The sequence below is a fragment of the Corvus hawaiiensis genome, chromosome 3 (genome assembly GCF_020740725.1).
Source record: "Corvus hawaiiensis isolate bCorHaw1 chromosome 3, bCorHaw1.pri.cur, whole genome shotgun sequence".
Taxonomy (NCBI): domain Eukaryota; kingdom Metazoa; phylum Chordata; class Aves; order Passeriformes; family Corvidae; genus Corvus; species Corvus hawaiiensis.
Window position 1 is genome coordinate 36,489,691 of NC_063215.1, and position 23,732 is coordinate 36,513,422.

Genomic DNA, 23,732 nt, shown 5'->3' on the forward strand with positions numbered 1-23,732 from the left:
AGTTGTAGCGAAAAAAATAGGCCCAAGCCTCTCAGCTTTCCAAATGTAGTAAAAAGTGTTTGAATACACACTTTAATATATTTTCTGTGGCATTTTTGTAAAATACAGATATATCATTATAGTTATAATGCATATATAGCATTTACTGTATTGATAAAAAAGCTAGTCTTTTCACAATGACAAACCAGTATTTACAATATTATTCAAATTTTAAGGAACAAATGAAATGATATTGTGTGGTTATATGATAAGAATAATTTGAGGAAAAATAAGAGACCAGTTCTAAAAAATTCCCAGACAATAAAGTACATAGTCTTGACAGAAGCACCACCATGAACATCCATGCACGACCCTTTTTTTTTTTTTCCTTATAGGAACATGCATGATTTAGCTCTTCCACATTTCTACCCAGTCACAGCTCTTAAGTTGATACAGGTAATTACCCTTTTTCAAGTACAGATTACTTGTACCATCTTTCCACTTAAGTGTTTTTCCAACTGCAAAATTTCAGTTTTGGCTAGAGCAGGAATAACTAAGCACAAATCACTTCTTAATTTAAACCAAGAGATCTATGACAATTTAGACAGCTGAAAATTTGCCCATCACCTACACACCTTAGAACCATTTCACAAACCATTATCATGAGTTTGAATAGTGCTTTTAGCATTGCAGGTCTTTTCTAGGAAGTTTGCCTCAAAGGACGCTGCACTGCCAAGACCAGCGACAGAGCCGAAGTACCACGCATGTTCTTCATTATCCTCATATATGAACCCTACCCAGCCATTCATCTGTAACATACTGTCCACAGCACAGTGGACGTAATGATCTTCATTTTCAGTGTACTGTCACCCCTTCCTCAGAGGAAGAGAAGTGCTATTACCACATTTTTCAGAAGGAAAAAAATCTAATAGAGACTGAGAGAATTTAGGTTCACTCAGAAAGGTCACTTAGGAAGTTTGAGACAGCAAAGAAGCAAGCCCACATCACCTCAATTGAATCCTCTTCTCTTTCTAACTTTGAATGAGAACTTTATACATATCTTTAACAGACACAGATATATAACTGATAGAGATAAAGTCTTCTTCAGGCAGAGGCATAAAGATTGCTGTTCTATTCCCAAGTAAGCAGAGGTAGCAAGAGGGCTGTTTCTGCACGCATTATCTCCATCTCACTGAAGAAATGTTAGCTGGAATGAGTCTTTCTTGAAGTGAGAGTGTTTAAGCCCACAATTTGCCAGAAAAGATATAGGAACACTTGAGAAACATGAAAATTCACCTTCACCAAAAAAAACCAACAAACATAAAACCTGAAAGACCTTAATCTCCTTCAGTGCTGACTAGGGAAGCATTTTCAACTACATCTGTACCCACCTTAGAATGCCTTTACATCACCTGCACAATATAAATGAGGATTAGCATACTGTTGAAGATGACCTGTTCTCTCAAGCACTAAAATTTGAACCTCTGGGTTTCAGCTCTGACAGACAGGCAGCTGAGAGGCAGCTTTTGTGGGAGGACTGATACACACCTGGGCTGTGCAGGTGCAGATGAGGGCAGAAATTTGACCATGGTAAATGACTCTCTGTGTCCTTGTCACTCTGGAGAAGTCTGGTCAGGAGCAGATGGTGATCTACTTTCTTACAAGTGCCATTTAGAAACCAGAGGTGGGAATGAAAGAAACCTGTCCAATTCCAGGACAAAACCAGAGCAACAGGAAGGCAGCTATGACAACGTTCTGCTTCCAGAAACACTTTTGGACAAACTGGGTCATCTGCCTTATTGATACAGGTGATACATTTTTGAAATATTCAGGATGCACGACCTTTCGCCCTCATTAAAAAACCAACCAAACAAAAAAATAGCAAAACACCAAACCCAAAACACATCACACACAAAACAGGTAAAACCAATAATGGAATTTCTTATCCTGCTCACTTTTTTTTCCTAAATCAAACCTGCATTTTCCTTTAAAAAAGTAAAAATACAAAAACAAAGATACATTAGAATATCCTACTGTCCAGTAAATGTCTTATAGGCAATATTTATGGAGGAAAAAATGCATCAAGCCCTTCCTTTGACAAAAATTAAGCACCCCAAAGTTCATTTCATACAAAGGAATGCTGCTTCTAGTGCTGTTGGTTTATATTGTTCCTATCACCACAATTTGAATACGCAGTATTTGTCTCAAATATATAATCATAAATCTAGACTAATGCTGAAAAAAACAAATCCTAGTGACAATGCTGTGCTGTTGATAAGCTAAAAACAGCATATCATGAGAAGGCAAACGAATCATTCCGTTTACTTTGTAAATAATCCATTAGCTAAACTTCTATTTTAGGCTGGATGCTTGATGCTTAACACTAAGAAGCCCAAATACCCTTTGTATCCCTTATAACAGAGAAGAAACTTGTAAAATGCCTTTGGTGCATCAGCTTATTGTATGAATGTTTTAAAGAAACTCGCTAGTAGGAAATGTAAGTGGGCTTTTTTGTGTTGTTTAATACTCCAAGTGTCACTTCATTCTTTAAAGGGTTAGAACAGAGGAGGGGGAAAGGGGAGGAAGCCTTACTTAATTTGTTGCATATGTCCCAACGTGTTATACAACTAAGTGTATTATACCAGAAAACTAAAGCAGTCTGCACTCCAGCAAACTCTGTGTAACTCAAAATAGGAGAATAATCTGGCCACAAGCAAGACAAAATTTTAGTGAAACTTCCTCTCATATTATATATACACACACTTTACAAGCTACATCGAGTATTCTTTCATATTCCAAAAGAAATACATTGTAGACACCAAACATACTGTACTTTTACTTAAAGGCTTCATCAAACCATATGTGCAGACACTTGAGAAGACGAGAGTGTCAAGCTTCCTAGGGTCCTAGAGTCAAAGAAATTCTGCTGCCCCCCACTGCTAAGTAAGTGCACTCCTTCCACAGGGGGCAACATCTGCCGATCCGTCATGGTTCCACTTGGTGAGGACCCCAAGAAACTTCCTTGGGAAGAAACGATTTTCTCAGGACTGGCAGCCAGTTTAGGGGACGTGGAAAAGTTATATCCATAGAGCGCACAGGGACTGTGCAGTCTAAACGTGTTGTAGGAGCCTTGGTGGGTTTGATTAGCAGTAAAGGCATTGCTGGATGGGGAAGGCATGATGTACTGGAGCTGTGGAGACATCCCTGAAATCTGCATGGATAAGCCAGTCTGCGGGCAGCTGAATGCATCCCCTTCATTGCCACTCATAGACATATTCACAGTTGTGCTACTCGACACACCGACATAGGAGGGAGTCCTTGGGGGTGCAAAGGTCTCACTGGTCTGGTTCGTGAGCCGGTTGTAGGTTTCAGCCAAGGAAGTGCTGTATCTGTTCAGGGTCAAGCCTGAGCGGGCACAAGCTGTGTAGTCAGCTGGAGCAAGGGTACACAGCTGGCTAGTGTTGGGACTGAGGTGGAAGGCTGGAGATGAGCAAGGGGAACCTGGTAGAAGGTGAGGGTGGGTAGATGGCACTCCACTGCCAGATCCCTGGAGTAAAGTAGAGGAACCTGCATTTCCTGGAAGAGAATATTACAGTGTAAGAAGCACATTGGGAAAGGTCCGTTTCCTAGGTAACAGATCAAGACCTTTGCCTTTTATAACAACCCTGGAGATGGAATCCAAATCAAATCAATTAAAAACTTTTACATACATGTGCAGGAGGATGTGTGAGTAAACCACATGCATATATCTAAAGAAACACCCTGACCAAGAAAGAGAACCGAAGTTACATTTCTACAGCCATCACTCAGTACTTAGAGCTCCTGCCCAAAAGGTTAACTGCTCCTTATGTGACATGGAAGGAAATTGCATGGCAGTCAAGATGTAACCTAGTGAGTACCACATCACAGGACGCCTTCTTCAAAATTATGATTTTTGGCTTGTCTATGCTCTTGCTACAGTTCAGAATGGGTTTCAAGCACTCTCTGCCTGACTGTTACTGTCAGAGCACCACCTGAGGAACCAGCTCCTTAGCTCAGATGACAGAGGCTCTCACAGATAACAGCTTTAGGAAAGTTCCCAACTTCAGAACAAAACTTCAGAACAAAAAATTTCTGACTTCAAACCAGAAAATTCTGAGAACAACCAAAAAGGTTCAGAACAACTTCAGGAAAAGTGTAGGCTGAACAATGTGCATAGCTGCTTCATTCCTTGAATAGGTAGATTTGGAGTCAACTGTTTGAAAATTGTTAATTTACTGGTGTCAGAACTTTTTACATTACAAATCCCAGTGCTGAATGCTCCTGAAAGCACACTGCTTGCTACAGGTGAAGCCTTTTCTCAGGACTGAAAGTTTCCCAGCTGCAAGAAACATTTCCTTTTCTTAAAAGATTGTATCTTCCTGAAAACTCAGCGTAGAAAAATTTACTGGGGCCTTTTATAGTCTCCCGGGCAGAAGACACTTAAAAAGGAAGACCTCCTGTTTACGAATCACATTAACAATCAAGCAGTCTGATGCTGCAAAGAAATAAATGCTGTCCATAAGCTAACAGTTGATCATAATAGCTGAGGTAGTAAAAAGAAAAATACATTATTAATGAACACTGCCTGCTGCTTCTTCTCTGTTAACAGGATACCACAAGCACAAAGCACCATTAGACACGGCCACATTACAGAAATCCTGGTATAAGACATATTTTTCTTTTAATCTCAATCAATGCCTCCAGTACCTGAAGATGGGCACTTTCAGCATTAACAACCAGGACAAATTTCAAATGGGGTCTTTCGGAAAGTCTCTATGTCCAAGGTATAGGTGGCTACAGATTTTGCAAGGATCCCAGTTTCCATCCTCAGAATATCAAGAGTAACTTCAACAATCTTCTTAACCTCAGGTAACAGCAGAAAAGGAAGTGAGACATTCATAGCAGCAGTTCCTGTGCTCTCAAACAATGCTCCTACATACAAACGGCCAATGAAGCTGGTCTTTTTCCTAAACAGATTGCCTGCATCATCAGTTGCCTTTCAATCTTACAGAGTTTTACAAGGGATTTCAGGTCTCAATCTAACTTCTCATTAAAGGCCTCTCTGATGAGACCACCCCTCACCCCCATGCTCCACCCAAAACTTTGCCAACACTCACTCAATGTATCTCTGACTTGGCACAAAACCTTTTAGTTGCCCACATCAAGGACTGATGCTCAAGATCTCTTGAAGGAGTGAACTAAGAAGCTGACAAAGGTGATTTTTTGAATTTCTGGATTTTCTGGATTTTTGCTCTGAGGAGGTTTAACAACTTTGCAGTCATTATCAAGAAAGCAGACTGGATGTTTGTAAATTTGGTAGCAGAAAATGTGAAGAATTGGGAGCAATATGTCTGATTTAGCTGGGAAAAGGCTGAGAGGTTTTCTACATGCATTGGTGTACTCTGAAAATAAAAGAACTCAGAAAAGAGTACAGAGATTCCATTCTCTGTCCAAATAGGCCATTTAAATATTTTTCTCACTTATGACACTACCTGCACAATGGGGAAAGTGGAAACAAAGAGGTTTCCAACAAAGAGTGAGGAGCAGGAAAAAGCAAAATGGAGAGGAGATCCAATTTTTTAAGCTCTAGGATGCAGATAAAGTTTGTTGGCCCACTTACTGAACAATTTACAGGTCTTTAAGAATCAAGAAGGGGTTCTAAGAAGAAAAAAAATTAAGCGCCCTACTATTTTTTCTTTCCTTTTGAGAACATTTCTATTCTAATTCCTTTTTTTTTTTTTTTTTTCTTAAAAACACAAGTGATTCCTACACTGGGATTTGGGTGTGTACAACAGAAGTTATCTGTAAGTGATCTCTACCTTTTGTAACTAGCCAGAGCATAATGCTAAGGAACAGGTTGTTCAATTCTTGTCTAACTGGCATTCTCCTCCACATGTGATCTGATTTTTGTTTACAATCTAACATTTTTATTGCCACAGTGGTTGAGTTGGCATTCGTTTTCTAACTTAGAATAACTGATATGGGGGGATGGGTGCACTGTGGTTAGTTGGTTGTTTCTGTCTTGCAAGTGACACACTTACCTAGACTTATGTAAGGTATGATGGGCAAAGCTTCATCTTCTTTGGTTTTTGTTTTGAAAGAACACAAAGACAATTGTTACCTTGTTTGGGTATCCCAGGTATATCCTCAAATGTAAGCGTCCTCAGGGAAGGTCTCCAGAAGGCATAAGACTCTACCAGAGCTTCCAGTCCCATTCTATTTAGAACAAAAGAATCATGGTGTCATGAAAGCAACCTGTATTTTGCCACACATCTCTGGATACTCTACCTCAGAAACATGTAAAAATTAGTAAGATTTCAGGATTATTTTGAAGTTGACTTTGCATTTTAGAAAAGAGCCTTACAGCCTATCCACGAGACCACAGAGACCTGCAATCACTGGGCTGACACCACACAAAGTGTTTTCCAATTCCACAAGCCTGGCTCTCTATTTCAATATTTTGGGTCTTTTGGGACAGCTGTTTGAGTGGGAAGACTTGGCTAAAACGATGCTAAATGTTTTGCTAGTATGATATTTCTTAAAGAGATCATCCAGAGGGATGATCTGCTATTTCTTCCTAGAAAAAAGGTAATCTGCTGACAACTTCTATTAAAACAGAATTCCTAGTCATTACTGATGAGCTGGAAAATCACACTCAGAACATGAGCAAGGCATGGGCGTACAGATGTTTTGCTACTAAAATCACATATAAAGCAACGTTGTCTTGGTTACTACCTGCTAAGCAAAATGCCTTTAGAAACTAAAAGTCTTCGTTTATTTTCTTGCCAGTGTCCTGAGAAAACAGAAGTGACTGCGTAGACAACGGTGGCAGACACTAATTAGAAGAATCTCTGTCTCCTGAATGTAAAGGCCCATTTGTTTTCTGACAATTATTTATGAATAATGCACCTCAGAGGTATATATGCTTAGAGGTATAATTTTGGTGTTATTTTTGGCTGCTGGGCCCCAGAGGCCTGTTAAGTGTCAGCATCAGGCACACACCAAATACAAGGGCTTGCCTTCGAGCAGCAGCACTTTGTAAACTTGAATTATGCAAATAGCCCGATGTGAAGCAACCAACATGTTCTGATACTGCTCCTTCCAGCAGGAGCACAAATGTCTGTCAGGAAACATTTATGAAGCATTTATTAGCTGAACCTGGACTAAAAAGATAGCCTTAATTTTCTGCAGTAATGGTGAATTTTCATTTCTAGTTAAAGTGGAGATAAAAGCCACCTCCTGGAGGAGTGTAGCCAAGGCGATAATTTATACAAGATGCCTTCGAACAATTTCCACATTTTATCACCACCCTAATTTGCGCTATCAAATGCCCAAGTTTATTTAACAAAACAGTTATGTTTTTCCCAAAGTATTTAAAGGGAGAAATTCTGGTCCTTTCCTGAGTAAAAGTTTTTATAGGGTCAAACTTAAGGCCCACCTGAAGAATGAAACTATTCTCAGCACATAAATTCTGTTGCACTTTGCAAATGCACAGGGAATGTTTTTAAAAGGTGAAGCTACTGATTTCTGTAAAATAGCCTGTGGGACTGAACAGGAATGACCTAGAAGGGCATATTTTTAGCTGAACAGAATTACTGCACGCAGCAGTGCAGAGTAAGATAGCTGCAATTATTAAAGCAATACTGAAAAGCTGGGTATAATTTTACCACAGTATTTTTTTAAACCTGTTGCAGACTAAAATGCCTCAATGATAAACCTACCAGCTAGAACAATGAGAGTAACAGAACCTTAACATTTAATTTCAGTATTTAGTAACAGAGTAAATTAATAACGGACTGAATAAATGCATAGAAATTTTCCTTGACAATTAAAATTCTGAGCTGAATTCCCAAACACACTTACCCAGTAATGCAGACTATAAAAGAAAACAGCAATACCGACCTCAGTAAAGCAATGTCAATTTGCAGCAAACAAGAGTTTGCAGAGTCAATTCTGTAACGAGTGTGTTTGTAGAGTAAAAGCACTCAGACCTCATTTAAAGGCTGCTCCAAAATATTTTACAGATGATGGCTCTTCCTTCAGGACTGGCCTTCTTAATCCATTTCCATAAAAAATAACTGTCTTCCATACAAAATATCCAGCTTTTTTTCTAATGCCTGAACCAGACTATTCTTAGCAGCCAAACAAAAAACACCTCTCTGGATACACCCAGTCCCATAACTGTATTTGTGCGGTTGCAGATGCAGTACTCTTACACTGTCCTCAGGTAATACCAGAGCTGTCCTGCCATCTTAAGACCTGTTCAAAACTGGTTTCTGAACAGTTCTTTCCTTTCTGTTTTAAAGGGTATCTTCTCTTGTTTCATATAACATAATGGAAGAAATTCCAAGTCTACCTAAACTTGTACGTTTCAGAGGATCAGGATTTCACACTTCTTAGGAAGTTCCTTAGTACTTATCTTATAGTTCTGCAAAGAGCAAGCGTAACAGAGACACTGTCTTTGAGAGAGAGCTTTCAAACAGGGCACGTATGGCAACCCTTTTCTTCCTAAAGTACACAGAGCATGTTTTGCTTCAGACACTGCATTTACCTGGAAGCTGCTGTTCACTTAATTTCTAACTAGAAGGCTACAAAGGACTGCCAAACTCTATTTATGTCAGTGCCTGGGACATCCCATTTGGGCTGCAGAGCATGGATAATTATTTCTTGCTAGAAGACAAAATCTCAAAGATACTGAAAAGATACTTAACAGTGAATGCCTGTAAGTCTTTACAAAAACCTCATCCTTTCTGTAAGTATTCATCTTCTAAAAACTACTCTCATTTGCTGTCCAGTCTCAGCTTGCATGTAAATCAGGTGTAGGCACAAAACAGGCTTTAATGCTGTAGCATCTGCTAACAGACAAGCTCAATAAAGTAACTATCAAAAAGAAACTCTCTGATCATTCCTACCAGCACACAGTCTGCTCCCTTCTCTGCAAGGCTTGTCATAAATATAGCAGCTGCAGACACCAAATGCAATGTGGTTGCTGGAACTGAAGTATAATATACACCACAATAAAATACTGCGCTTTTTTAGCTGAAATGGTTTAACATACAATTCAAAGCAGGCTTAATTAGCTTGCATTAAACAGTCGTTGGGTAAAATACCTCATCAGCCCTGGCAGCCTGGACCAGACCCAAATCTCCACTTTGCACTACTCAGATTTCCCATTGCAATTTTGAAAGATTCGTGGATCAAGAGAGAATAAGCAATTAATCAGTCCATCCGCAACAGAAGAGGTGGAAACCAGTCTCATTTCAAGGTCTTCTATAGCCTGCTAGAAAAGGTATTCACCTAGGAAGTGGATTTAAAACTTCTTAGACTAAGTAGACCCTTGAACACAGGTCTTCCACCTCCTAGGCAAGTATACTCAATGTAAGGTTACTGCACAAAGCAGTTTCTCCCCCTTTAGGAGGAAACAAGCCGTCCATCTGTGCTATATGCCACTTCCATGCAAGAGAACCTGGGCTTAGAGTTTGACAAGGGTATCTGTAACTTGTGTCTCCAGCCAGGAGAAAGAGGAGATTTCAAGCGCAGCATGAAATCACGGACCTGAGGATACATTAAGTCCATTTGCAGCCTTCATGGTGTCTCACTGCTTCCACTGAAAGGAAGCTTGAGTTCATGAGTGCCAGCCTGTTCTTGACCTAGATGGTCAGAGGTGTAGCAAAGTGAGCTCACCATAGAGAACATTACTGAGTGGTCCCTCAAGGAGTACGAGCTCTCAAATTAGTTTGTGTCTAAGTACAAGTGTTCACCTTGAACAGCCTTCACAAACTGATTCTGTCAGCAGGAACAAGCCCAGCTCCTTCCCAACACCTACCTGTTACGGCCTGAATCTCTAAAGCCTTTGGCGAATGGATTCCTATCAATCTTCAGACGAGTTATCTGTGAATATGATTAAGAGAAATTACTATCTTTCAACTTAGGTAAGTAGCAGAGAAAACAACTCTTCTGACAGAAGTAAGCTGACAATAGAAACATCTTCATATTTGTATGGTTTAAGATGGTTGTCCTGAAACAGCAAAATAAGGACCAATCTTCTGATCATTATTTTTACAGATCCCCAGAGAAACTAATAGGTGTTTAAAGTTCCCAAATGGCAGTTGGAATTACTGAGAAAAACTTGAGGCAAATTTCATTCTTCACCTAGGAGAGTACACTGTCTGACTGAAATAAAATTTAAATTAAATTTTATTTCTGTACTGGTCAAGAAGGAAATGTGAAAAGAAAGATTATCTCTAGGTTATTATCCTCCATAAAAAAGACACCAAACCAACCAATCAACCAAAAAACCCAGCAAAATACACCCCACACCAAATAACTGTAATTTATTTTAATAAATGGGAAAGTCACCAAATACTTATATTTCAGTATTTATGTGGCTCTCCTGCCCTTCTCTTTGTAAAGATATCAATGCATATGTAATTTCAAAAAATACAGCTGCAATAATTTATATGGAATTAATAAAATGTCACAACACTCACTGTGGTGTCATTACGTCTGCTAATACTTCAACGAGAAGTAGAAACAGCTGAGTGATACAACCTGCAGTTTACTTTTGACTTTGAATCTGTGTGGATCCAGATAAATTGCCCATAATAATATAAGCTGTATGCAGTTAATAAAAACTACTGAAACTTTCTTCAGAACTCAGCTTCTCTGTTAAGGTCCTGGGAGTATTAAAAGCACTGGAGTCAGGAACAAAAGTGCTTTAAAAATTCTATCCAGACATGTATCTACATTTAAAGGTATAGAAACACCTTTAAAAATCAGACTGCTCTTTGCCTTGTTCTTCAATGCTATATTTATAATCAAGACACCATTAAGCATGCTAATTAGACTGTGTGATCTCCATAATAAGAATGATTTTTTACATGCAACATCTCCGAAGTCTCAGCTATAGCCTCCAGGCACTGCAGCAATACTACCAGTGAAAGCTACTTGTACAAAAAGGGTTTAGATAATTTTATTTTAATAAGAGTTACAATAAAACTATTTGCTTTTCTCCTATCTTTTATGTCTCTGGACTGCTCTGAAAAGCCTGTAAAGTGCTAATCAGAAAGCCCAAATTACCTGTTGATTTTGGTATGCTGTGACAGTAGTGAAAACTGTCTCTGGAAAGGAGAAGGCTTTCACCCCTTCTCCTGAAGGGATGGGCTTGACATGGGACAGATCATCACCACAGTCTTTTCGGATGACGTGCACACGAGGCTGGTATTTATGCATAGAATGAAGGATAATCTACATAGTCATGAAAGGAAAAAGATAACATTTATTAGAAAGGACACCCTGCTGTTTCAGGACTAAGAGCTTTTTGGAACAGGTTATGGTATGTGTTTACCATGCCACTTACTGGAAATCAAATGTTTTCTTTAACCTCTGAAGGTTCTTGTTACAGTAGTCTAATCCCTGTGCATTTATGTTATTGCCAACCCTAAGCATTTAAAAATTACGACTCAGGAGCTCCAAATTCAGAGACTGGCTCAATTGAAACTGGCTCAAAAAAATGAGGAAAAAAAAAAAGAGAGAAATCAGGAGTGAAGTCTAAGTCCCACTGGAATTATGAAAGTTTTGTCACTTTTTTCCACTGAAGTCTGGATTTGATCTAACAGGATTAACAGCAGCAGAAATTTGCCTTTTGTTTTTGGAACCTCCAGGATATGCTATCGGAGCAATTTTTTCCTTATATCCCAAAGGCTGGAAACAAGTCTTGGTTGGAACACAAGCTGAGACTCTCACACTTTGAAGAAGCATAAACTTAAGAGTAAAATGATACCAAAATCCAAAACTCCAAAGTGTTAATAGGAATCGATTTATAATACAGACGATGAATTTCAATAAACAAACCCCTCCCAACATACAAAAACTCAATCAAAAATAAATTATAAAAGAGAAGTGGATGAACTCATAGGGCATAAAATTAAACACACAAATACCTCTTGGTACTGCATCACAATTTTAGAGGAGATTGCAAATACAGAATTTTTCCTCTATTTTACTCCACTTCAGCTAACCACTATTAAAATAGAAGATTTCAATAAAAAAAATTTTAAGTTTAACTATTATTGTTGGAAGCCCTAAGAAATTAGTAACTTGATAAATAAATAGTCCTATGGCTATTGGCCTGTGGAACTACTAATCAACATTCTGGGGAAGCTTTTTAATTTCCTGCTCCTTGAGTAGCCTCAGAGTGTACATGTGCTCAAGCACTGAACAGAGCCCCTATGCCAGACACTGTGGAAGTTCATTCACCCAAACGATATAGAGGACATTACATTCATTTGGATAAACTAGAGTTTGGTTAGTTTAATACACTTGGTCCTGGCCAGATTACATGACCCTGTTTTGGTAAGGCAAGTTTCTGGATAATCAGGGGTTTTATTAGCCTTTGAGTAAGGATTTGACAATGACATCATAGGCTCCATTTAATTTGCCCAGGGAGTGCCCTATGGATGTTCTCATACGAAGTCTTTTTCGAGTTTCTGAGATCTTGAACAGAGCAAGATTTTTTATCATGCAAAAGTGTTTTCTCTTTTACAACATTCCTTCCAGTTCTCCAGTGGCAAAGATCTACAAAATGAAAACGTGGAGAGGACAGCACATTCCTCATCCTGTTTTCCTGTGAACACCGAGTGGTACCAGGGGAGATACTGGTGCAACAGAAAAAGACGTGATCAAGGAAAGATGTTTCACTATTCAAACCCCCTGCAACTCTGTGCCTTGCCATTTGTCTGGATGCCACTGAGCACTCCATGTTCTGCTCCCACACGGATTACTTGACCCCATCAGCTCTGTGGTGCAAACTACTGCTTGCCCGCACATCAGCGATAACCCTGGCAGCCACAAAGAGCTCTGCTCACACGTCAGAACAAGTGAAATCAAAGCAGCACGGAGATGAACATCTCCCACTGCTTATCTGGGTGGCTATTACAGCTAAACTGATCCATGTCATCCCCTAAGAGACACGTGTCTGGCCCTGTCCTATACTGAAATTTCCTGTGGTGACACACTGTTTGGCAACTAGCAAATCTGTAGCAATAATCTTTTTTCTTGATTTTGTACCATGTCTTCTAACAATGGGATCTTTGTTAGTGATCTGAAGGACTCTGAACTCTAAATAATGCATAACTGTAAAGCCCCTGTGAATTAAAGAGCAGCATATGAATATAGGACATAAAAGGAGAAGGAGATACAACATCCACTCCAAAACAATTTTAGCTTTATTATTCAAAGCATCACCTAAAGCTACTGTGAAGAAAAAGCTAACAAAAAGGAGATTCTGGCTTTTCATTTCACAGTGCTTGCACATTTAAAAGCACCAACAGGATCTAACAGTTTATGTGCAGAAACAGCAACTTTTCCTTCATGCCCTTAAAATCCAACACCAAAAAACCCCAATCAGAAGTCCTGCTGTGTTCCCAAATATGAACTGGAATTACATTCAACTCACAGTTGAAGAGCCTGCCTCTCTCTACAAAGCCCTCTCAGAACAAGATCAAAACACTTCATGGGGGAATAAACCTCTCTCACAAAAAGTAAAATTATATTTTGGCCACAGCAGTTGTCAAGAAATCACAATCAAACAGAAGACGCCGCAGAAAGGACCCCACAGGTAGGAGGCAGAGCAAAGGCGACCAGAGCACCTACAGGCACACAAAGCTGCAATCACCTATGCAATGGCTTCTGAGAGCTGCTGCCACAATGAGGCCTCAGAGCCAACCCTGAGCATGAGCACCACTGTGGCACAACCATCTCAGCCAGAACAAATGAGAGCCAGATACTCCTTCACAGGGGAGATGCCAATCCTCCAGCAACTTGGCAGTGTCAAGAGTACACAGTCACCTCCCCACCACTGGCACGGTCCTTGCTGCTGTTTTTGCCAAAAATCTTCCTTTATCCTCCCTCCAAAGCACAAGCATTCAGGCTTTCTGCAGTCAGGGAAGTGTGTGGGGCTGAGGAGCATGGATTCCCTCTGTACTAAGACAAAAACTGCAAGTGCAAATGCTGACGTTTCACAGCTTTTCATTGTGACAAGAACATATAACTGCCCACTGACTGTAAGCAGAGCTCGCTACTTGGAGCCAAGTCTGGGCAGTTACAGTCCGCCTCTGCTTCCAGCCTCGCCCCACTTTCAAATGGGGAAAAAAACCCTCCCCAACCACCAAGGAACAATTAACACACTAACAGCCTCATTTTCACTAAAAGCTAAAAGATGTTCCTCTGCATCAAAAAATAGTCAGTTGAAAAGCATGGAAAATAGCATAAAAAATATTGACTTTTCCCCTCTACTGAAATTCAGTTTAAAAACTGCATTGAAATAGAAAAATTACCCAGCTCTAACCAGCCGGAGGGAGAGACTGCTTTTACAATGCAGCACTCACTCCACAGACGAGAGAGGGATGAGAGGCATTAACAAAGAGCATCCAGACCATGCACATTTCAGTGACAACTGCAAAATCCAGGTTTACTTTTCCTTAGCATCACAGTTTAGATGAAAGACACAAAAGCCACAGTGCATGTCTTAACGACTCTATAAGAATGCAGTATTTCCAAAGTAGGGAATTCACCCTGGAACTCCCTTTTGAGATCAGAAACACACAAGGAAAACGTGTCTGTACAAATTTTGCCTCATCTCCTCAGACTGCAAGTGGAACCCATGTATCAGAGAGTGTCCTATGTGCAATATGACTTCAAAATCTCTCCGCTGAGCAGCACTATAAAATTGCGTAGTCACAAACTCCCACTTGAAATATGAAAATAGCAGCAGGCAGCACAAAATCTGGAAAGCACTGGGGCAGTGAGTCTCTTAGAGATGGCTTATCTACTTTCACAGAATGCTAATCCCAGGGCAACACAGTGCAAAGGGAATGAACAGGCTGCCACCAACTACTACCACAACATAAATACTGTGTAGGAACTCTACCTTAGTGCCTATTTGCAAATACTGTCTCTATTCCCACAGACATGGGCCACTTCTCTCAGACATTCTGAGAGTTAATACTCTAGAATAGGTAAAAGGGCTCTAGACTGATATCATGCAAGCTCCCTACCTCAATGCCTGCAAGACCAAACCTACCCCTGGGATTTCAACACAACTACTCTGCAAAAGCTTACACCTTCGACAAGTACAGGAAGCATAAAGGAACAATTCCAACAGGGATTAAATTGCCAGAACCAGAAAGCAGGGAAAGCATTCCCAAAGAACGACAGCTAAAGCCCAACGCTGCTTGGTGGAAACCCCACCAAGGCTTCTCTGAGCCACTCTGCCTAAACACGAGAGGTAAAAACCCCACTTTCTAATAATCTAAAATATACCCCATGTTCCATACAGGGGTGGGAGAGTCAGAACATCTGATATAAGAACAAATATTAGAGGGACAGCCTTGACTCCTAGCTCTTCTAATTCACCATCCGTCCCCTGGTACCCTCCTGAGAAAAATGGTTTCCTCCTGCTTATGAGAAACAATTGGTTTTTTATATTCATCACAAAATATGATTATTCATTTTCCACTATTGCTAGAGGCTTTCAGAGGCTACATAGCTTTTTCAATACAGCATTCCACACCACCATAGCTTTAAAAGAAAAAATGTACCCATTGGAAGAGACACTTTTCTGCTTTCTGCTTTTGCCTTTTCTGGTAATTATGAATGACATGTTTGCAATTTCCCAGATTTGAGAAATATGAAATTATTTTACAGTCATCCTTCTTTTGTCCTTTTATTTTAATACTTAAATTTCCATTTTGGGGAGAAGGGGTACTGCCATAACTCTGAATCAGTTCAATGTGTCTCAAATCACTGTACTTGAGCTTCGCTTCACTAATTTCCAAGCTGAAATACTTAACTAAAGACCAGAAAATTTATATCCCCCATATTACAAATAACAGTGTGCTGTGTACACTCCACAGGTTTCGGTTCAGAACAAAAACAAAGCTAAAATCTGGGATGGAAAAGTACAGTAACACAATTCTCTGCGTAGCTGAGATTTTATCGCAGGGCAGCTTGCAACTGCAAGTGCACGGGTGGACCACAGTACCCACAGATCATCCCTCTGCATCCAGCGAGTACAAAAACCAGCTCCCTGCTGGAAAAGCAACATTTTATCCATTTGCATCTGCTTCACTTTCAGAGCCCTTACAATAGGCTCAGGATGCAGGGAAAACAACTCCCACTTGAGAGGAGTACCAAATACACGAATGCTGGGGAAACTAAGGGAATTTCATATGCTAACCTTAACTCAAAAGGATGCTGCCAAGGAAGACTCCGTAACTGTAATTCTGGAAAGAAACAATATAAAACCTCTTTTGTACTATCCTAAGAAAAGCATTGTTAATTTCAGTGAATACCCCCACATTTCTTTTAAGGAAGAACAAAATAAAATTATGAAAACTACTGTACAAATGGAAGCCTTTTTATCCTTGTTATCACATTTGCTAGCTTAGCCACTCTCCTGTATTCCTGCCTCTGTTAATCTCATTTGCAAACACAAATGAGGGGAAAAATCTCAGACTATGTATTAACAAAATACTTGGCTCAATGTCAGAGTTGCAACCATAAAGAAAGACGAGTGCGGTATCTTTGTGCTCTGTGCCAGGTATGTTTTCTTTCACTCCTTTCCTTGAAGGACAAAGCATCTTGGTTAGTAAATTGGTTTACACTAAGGACAATGGAATCCACATCCTGTCTCAAAACTTTCCTCCAACATCTTAAAACTCCACCACTTGGAACTTGATGCTCCTTCTGAAAGGATGCCAACATTTGCCACTTATTACAGGGGTTTGTAAAATCAAAGACTTCACCCTGACTAAAAAAAATCTCATTTTTTAATTATTTCTTAAGGTGTCAAGTAAAACTATTTTAAGGATTGCTGGAATGATACTGGCTTACATCTGTCATGTTTCAACAGTTTTGAAGAGAAAAGGAAATATTAACATAACACATTTTGTCACATTAGATAATGTCATGACTAAACAATTTAGAACTTGCAAACAGAACACTCATACTGCATACGTCTTCGCCAGTTTTTTCAGAAGTAATGAGCCTCAGCTGTGAGAGGGTCTTGCTTCATAAGGTATGTAATAAATCATCATCGGAGCAAACCCAGCTCCCATGTTGTTTGTCTTTGACTGCAATTATTAACACCTCACGGGGTTTCACACAAACGCTTAGGTTAAGAAAATACTTAAGTGTATTTTTATTCATGTGAAGTTATTACACACTATTAATGTTTCTTCTAGCCACTTGTGAATTTAAGCGTCCTTTTCGATCGTAGCAGAAGTTGCAAGTAACACGCTTGGTGGGAAATACTGACAGCAATTCTGCCCCTCTGTATTAGGCAATTTAGCCTTGTAAAGTCTTACTTTGCAGAAGGAGTTCTCTCTTTGAGGGGGGAGTAAAACAGCAGGCTCTAATAAGCAGTTAATTATCGGAGCAGAAAGTAAGCAGATTTTAGATCTGGACAGTAAAATTCCAAAACAATTCTGAAAAGTCAAGTCTATTTCTGGCACCCTGAAGCTGCACGTCAGAGCCTCTCAGGGCTGAGCAATGTGCCTACACATAATACCACTGAAGAGCAAGTACTCACATGCCCTTGATCATCCAGCTCGTTATTGGTAAGCTTCAGTTTGTCAAAGCTGATCACTTGTCTCATCCATGTCTCCCCCGAGGCGGGTGAATCAGGGTGAATATAAACACGAGGCGGCACCGGGGAGTCAGCATTACCAGCCACCATCCACTTGGAACTATGATAAACATACCTATAAAAAGAAAACAAATACCTTTAACCACAAGCACCAAAACAATTTGTTAGACCCATTCAGCATTAATAAATTAGGGCCCATGCACATAGCAAAAACCCATCAATTAAAAAAACATGAAAGGACACAATTTTACATAAATAAAAAGATTTTTTTGTTTGTTTCAAAACGTAGTTCTGGCACCCGCACAAATAAGGTTAAAATTCATGCTCTGATGTGACCCTACTCTTCCTAAAATCACTCACAGTCTCAACATTAGCTTTCAAAATGAACTTTAAGCTGGTGTCAGTTTAGTGACTGCTACAGGTCTGCTCTGAAAAGGCACCAGCAAACAAATCTGGTCCTTCTTTTATCAAATTAAGTAGTAATTCCATATTTGGAAGATTTATCATGTTGAATCTAATATAAGACTCTATAAATAAAGCTGTTGAAGGGAAAGAACATTATGATTGGGAAAAATAATGAAAATATTTGAAACTATGCCCTCGATATTTCTGTAGACCGTATTAATTGGCTTGAACAGTATTGCAAAAAGGTTAAAAAATGAAAACACAGGGTCTGTAGTTCCTTTGATAGGCCAATGCTGATGAGGTGATTTTATGACAAAAATAGTGCCTGCTTTGGTAGAAAATCTATTTTGAAGGCAGACACTTCACAAAGCAGTTTAAAAAGTGTTAATTGAAAGGGGTTTTTTTCCAAGTACAGTAAAATTCGAGTAATTCAGCCGTATTTTTTAATGAAAACAAGAAAGACTTTATCAAATCATATCTTTGAACAATTCAGTTCCTTATTAGAAAATGACAAGCAACATAATCAGAACAGAAAACAAAATGATCCAATGCAGGTATCACTCTATACAATTCAGATCAAGCTGCATAGTAGATTCTAGAATGGTGGTGAAATTCTCTCCTGGGGACAAATTCTTAAACCCAGATCACTGTTGTAACATTTTTAATTTACTTTACATTTCTTGGTTTATACTACATATATGCTTTCCCTAGAAAAGTAAATAAAATTATAAATACACATAAATACACATTTAGTTATAAATACACATTTTGAGCTACAGCTTAAGCTTCCAAATATTTATAAGGTCAAATTTTGCTAGAAATCCAGACCTAGATGTGATTTTCCTCATTTCCATTAGTTTTGCTATCTGCTCTGTCAGCTAAAGACTAGACTCTGTGTGACTGCTGTCATGTCTATGAAATTTAAAGATCTGCAAGACAGTGTGTGAAGCTGCACGAACAGCCAGAGCTGAAATAGCAGTCAGCAATACAAAGCACAGAATAGAATGAGAAGAGGCAACAAGTAAAACACGTAAAATATTAATATTTAGCGGAAAGCTCAAAGGCATGGATACTAATACATGAATACAAAAAAATTCAAGTTTGTCAGCTAAGAAAATACTGCCATTCATACAACTCTTGTTAACTTACTTCAGTTACCTGTGCACCACGTATCACACTGTGAAGACAGTGCAGGTCAGTTTGACTAATTATTTTAAATGAAAGGAGGTTTAAACAATTCATACTCAGAATAACTGCTTTTAATTTTTAGTATAACATTTTAATTAATTTGGGATTACTACCTTGCTTTTTCTATGAATTTATGAATTATTCAGACCTTCTAGGAACTATATGTTTAGATTGTAGTAAATTAAGTAAATGCATACATGCAACACAAAGCAAGAAAAATGTTTTCATTTGGACTGTGCTGCACTGGTACAAAGAAAAAAAAAACATTTTTTCCTCTGTGTTACAGACAGGAAAGACTCCCCTAAATGTACATGCTGGGCATCCTCAGCCCTTTTATCTGGTGCCCCTTGTTGAAAAACAAAATCTAAAATGGTTCTAAGGTCTTAAACATCCCATGAGAAAATGACAAAATAGCAGTCAATGAGGTAAGTACCGGAAAAACACAGGGCAGCGTTTGCTTAGGACACAAGGCAGCATTCCTGCAGAACCAACCTTTTAATCTTGGTCTGAAATATTCCTAGTTCTAGAATTAAATCTGCAGCGGTTTTCCCTACATTATGCTAAGTATAGGTTAGAACAATCAAACCCGCAATTGGTAAAGACCTGATCCTGTCTCCACTGAACTACTCTGGCCAGGCTTCCCCCCTGGCTACTCTGGTGCATGGGATTGCATCTGTAAAGCAACACCTTGGAAATGGCTTCAACTCTCAACAGGAACTGCTGCGGGCCCAATCTTGCAAACATTTCTACAGGACCAGTGGTTTCTGCAGAGCACAACCAGCTCCCTCAATACACAACTACCCTCGAAATAGCGAATGCTTCAGGACATCATTTCTACTCCTAAACGTTCATAGAACAACCTCTTTTGTTGTTCACATCGTTCTCCAGACAATAATGCCATTAATTCTTTAAATAACAGTAATTAGAAACACTACCCCTATGAGTCTAAGCAACCAAACATCTCAGTGATAAACAGCTTTTAAATTAAATTATATAAGCAATTTGAAACATGACCAAGACAGCTTATAAGTATTTTATTCAGACATCCATGCTATTAATGTTATTAATTAATGTGAATACCATTTACCATTAGAAAAATGTACATTTTCGTATTTATTTGTTAATAGGAATTAATTCCCACTGACAGGATGAGGAATAAAATATGATAACATTTCCTGACCACACCAGAACTGCCCTCTGAAAGCCAAACCTGAGCATCTGGCCACAGTACATACACAGTGTGAGGCAAATGTATCACAAAGAGCTTCAACACAAATTTTAAGTGCTTTTGCATACTTGGTACAATATGGTCTTTTAAAATGGACTGGGTGAAAATAAGAGTCTTTAAGGACAGTTAAATATGATCTTCTGCTAATTTATGTTGTGTTAATATTTTCTTCCAACAGCCAAGCACCCTATAGCTTACATCATATATTTTTTGCCTAAAAGCCACCATACCTGTATCTTTTGTTATCCACTGGCACAATATCCATAGCAATGTAATACTGCTGATGTGGGTCTAAACCTGAGATCTTCACTCTCATTGCGGGAAACATCCGCCTGAACATTGGAAAGAGAGAGGTCATTTTTAATACGAAACAGACTCGGGAATGGTTGTTTAGGAAAAGTAACCACTTCGTGGGATTTTTCTCGTTCTTCCTTTTAGCCTACAGAGTCCTTTTGGACGATTATAGTTACATAGCCATGAAATGGCCCATTCGATATGTCAAAACAGATTTCCAAAGTGGATTTACTCGAACAATGCTTCATATGTTTGGGGATACGCTTTGGGAGTACAGCTATTACCACATCATTTCAACTTTATTGTTAGACAGTAAATCATTTGGGCTTGAGACTTTACTTTAGCAGTACACACATTTAAAGCCCATTTGTGATATTAGCTAGAAATGTATTCCTGGAGATGTGCAAACATCACCTCCACCCAGGAAGCCCAAGGCTTATAAAAAGGCAAATTGCCACCGAAGTTTCAACTGACAGCAGAAAATGGTGTATCATTGCTGTAGCGACGAATTAGAAAGCTAAATCCACGGTGATACAATTATAACACCGCAAGGATGCAGTTATAAAAGCCAATGTGCCATGCTCTAACCCAACAATATGGTCTTTATTGAGACGGGACTTCCTGTCTGCAACTTACTAAAGGTGAAGTGCGAGAGCTACTCTGTCCTTGAAAGGTATAGTAAAACTTCTTTATTGAAAGCAGAAACAAATCTACGAGCTAATTTCTGGGGGAAAAAAAAAAAAAAAGACAAAAACCAAAACGTTCAAGATTTAGATTCTTCTGTGGAGAAACGGATTAATTAACCAATTAGGTGGTTTTAACATAAAACTGCCCTTCTTAGTTTGGCATGCTTTTTATCAGAAAACTTCATTCTTGAAGCCAAAAAAAAAAAAAAAAAAAAAAGTCCTGACTGCACGCTAATAAAATACTCTTCTGTATTTTATAAACCTGAAAGTTATTCCAGTTTACTCAGTATTTGCTGCTGTGCTAATATATATATATATATATATATACACACACATATATTAAAAAAACCAATCAATTAAAAGTCGTTACTGGAAACAAAAATCCTATCTCCGCCATTTCTGAATAAGCAGTAGGGTAAAAACCTGACTGTGGCTGACTAGTTTTTGCTGTTATTTCAGTGCACCTGTAAAATAAAACAGAAATTGCCCGACTGGACTCTCTTAAGACAAATGTAGCTTTGTGCTGTTTAAGACTGCGTTTCAATCATTAATAAAGCCTCTCTGAAAATGCAGACGGTAGCATATGGATTCAATAAAATATGTTTTTGTAATTTCTAATAAGTTCAAATACTTTTATACTTCCCAGGCTTTTACCATGTGTAGCCCCTAGAAAGGGGAAAAGCTTCCCCCCAGAAGGGCACGGCGCTCCCAGACCTCGCCCTAATGAACAGGAAACCCGAAACGCCACATGCTCCCGTGCCCATCTAACATTATCGCCATCTACCTGCCTCGTAAATCTGGAGGGTTCCCCCGGTTTTCGCCCGCTTTGATGTGCCCGCCCGCCCCGGGAGCGCGCGGGTGGCGGTCCCGCGGTGCCGTTACCTTCCCGCCTTGGTGATGATCATCTCGGTGCCGATCTCGTGGAAGCGCTTCCAGAGCTCGGCGCCCTGCAAGTCCACCCTCGGCGCCTGCGACGTGGGCAGCGGCGAGCCGGGCTTCGAGCCCTTGGGGGAGCCGCCGGGGGAGGCGGGCGGGGAGGCCGCCAGGAAGCCCTCCTCGCAGCCGCCTGCGGAGAGAGCGGAGGAAGCGATAGCGGCCGGGGCAGAGCGGACTTCGCGACCGGGGTACCCCTCGGCCCCGGCCGACCCGCCGCCGCGCTAGCCCGGCGGCAGCGACGGCCTGCGCTGGCCCGTCCCGGGCCGCAGCCTTGGCTCCGGGTAGCGGGCCGATGCGAGTGCCGGGACCGCGGCAGGACGGCCGGGCTGCCAGGGACGAGCCGCCCCCGGCGCCGCACCGCGCCCCCGCCGAGGCGGGCGGCAGCGGGTCCGGGGTGAGAGGCCGGCGGCGCATTTCGTTTGGCCACGGGCTTCTGTCCCGCAGCGAGAAACTGCGCTCCCGTCCGCACACAGCAAATTGCCCACACACATATATGTAGGTGTTTTGTGTGTGTATATACATATATATATATATATATGCACGTATAATTCTATACATAGTTGCATATGCATTTTCGCCAGCGCATATACACATATGTGTTGTACAAGCGCTTCTCCCTCTCCTTGGAAGCAGGGCTAGGGACAGCCCCGTGCCGTCGCTCCCCCGCGCTGCGGCACCCACAGCCCCGCCGGCAGCCGCCCTGCCCCGTGCCGGCGTCCCAAGGCCGCCGTGGATCCTCACCGCCAGGCCAGCGGGAAGAGTGGTGGGTGCCCACGCAGCGTGAAAAGACAGGGATAACGCGGAATCAGAGCGCCGATGGCAGAGGGGAAATGGGATCCCGAGCCCGGCCGAGGAGCGGGGCCGCGGGCAGCGGCGGGGCGCGATGCGGCACTCACCGGCGGGGGCGCGGGCGGCGCAGCCCAGGTCCATGTCTCCGCAGGTCCTGCCGATGGCAGCGGCGGGGGAGCTCTTGGCGCAGCAGCCGCTGCCTCCTTCGTCCTCCGCCGCCTCGTCCTCGCCGCCCAGCTTCCGCCGCTTGGGCTGCCGCGGCGGCGGCGGCGGCTGCTGCTGCTGCTGCTTCTCGGCCCCGATGAGAGCCTCCACGGAGAAGGCGTGAGCCTTGAGGCTCATCGTGGTGCCTGGCGAGGACCGCCGCTTGTCGGCCATGCCCGCCACCCTACAGCCCGCGCATCCAGGCGCCCAGCGGCCGCCGGCACCGGCACCCGCGCCCGGCCCGCCGCGCCGGCCGCCCTCCCGTCCTCCCGACCGCGCAGGCAAGGGGCTGGGGCTTTTCCTCGCCTTTCTTTTTAAATCCGAGTTATCAGCCAAGTTTTTTTTTTTTTTTTTT

General features: G+C 41.0%; 1 protein-coding gene across 1 annotated transcript; it reads right to left on the reverse strand.

The window, feature by feature from the left end:
• Nucleotides 1-31: 31 nt before the first annotated feature.
• Nucleotides 32-23,732, reverse strand: TBX18 (T-box transcription factor 18). Its single transcript, XM_048299303.1, has 8 exons — nt 23,281-23,732; nt 22,331-22,514; nt 20,699-20,800; nt 17,591-17,762; nt 11,080-11,247; nt 9,827-9,891; nt 6,122-6,216; nt 32-3,555 (listed from the first exon to the last, which is right to left on the reverse strand). The coding sequence occupies exons 1-8, from the start codon at nt 23,549-23,551 to the stop codon at nt 2,831-2,833; spliced, it is 1,782 nt and encodes a 593-aa protein (XP_048155260.1). The 5' UTR covers nt 23,552-23,732; the 3' UTR covers nt 32-2,830.

Coding starts and splice junctions, on each gene's coding strand:
- TBX18 (XM_048299303.1), bottom strand. CDS start 23,551: ATGGCCGACAAGCGGCGGTCCTCGCCAGGCACCACGATGAGCCTCAAG. Junction 22,515..23,280: donor CGCCGCCCGCGCCCCCGCCG/GTGAGTGCCGCA, acceptor CTCTCTCCGCAG/GCGGCTGCGAGGAGGGCTTC. Junction 11,248..17,590: donor AGCTGGATGATCAAGGGCAT/GTGAGTACTTGC, acceptor ATGACTATGTAG/ATTATCCTTCATTCTATGCA.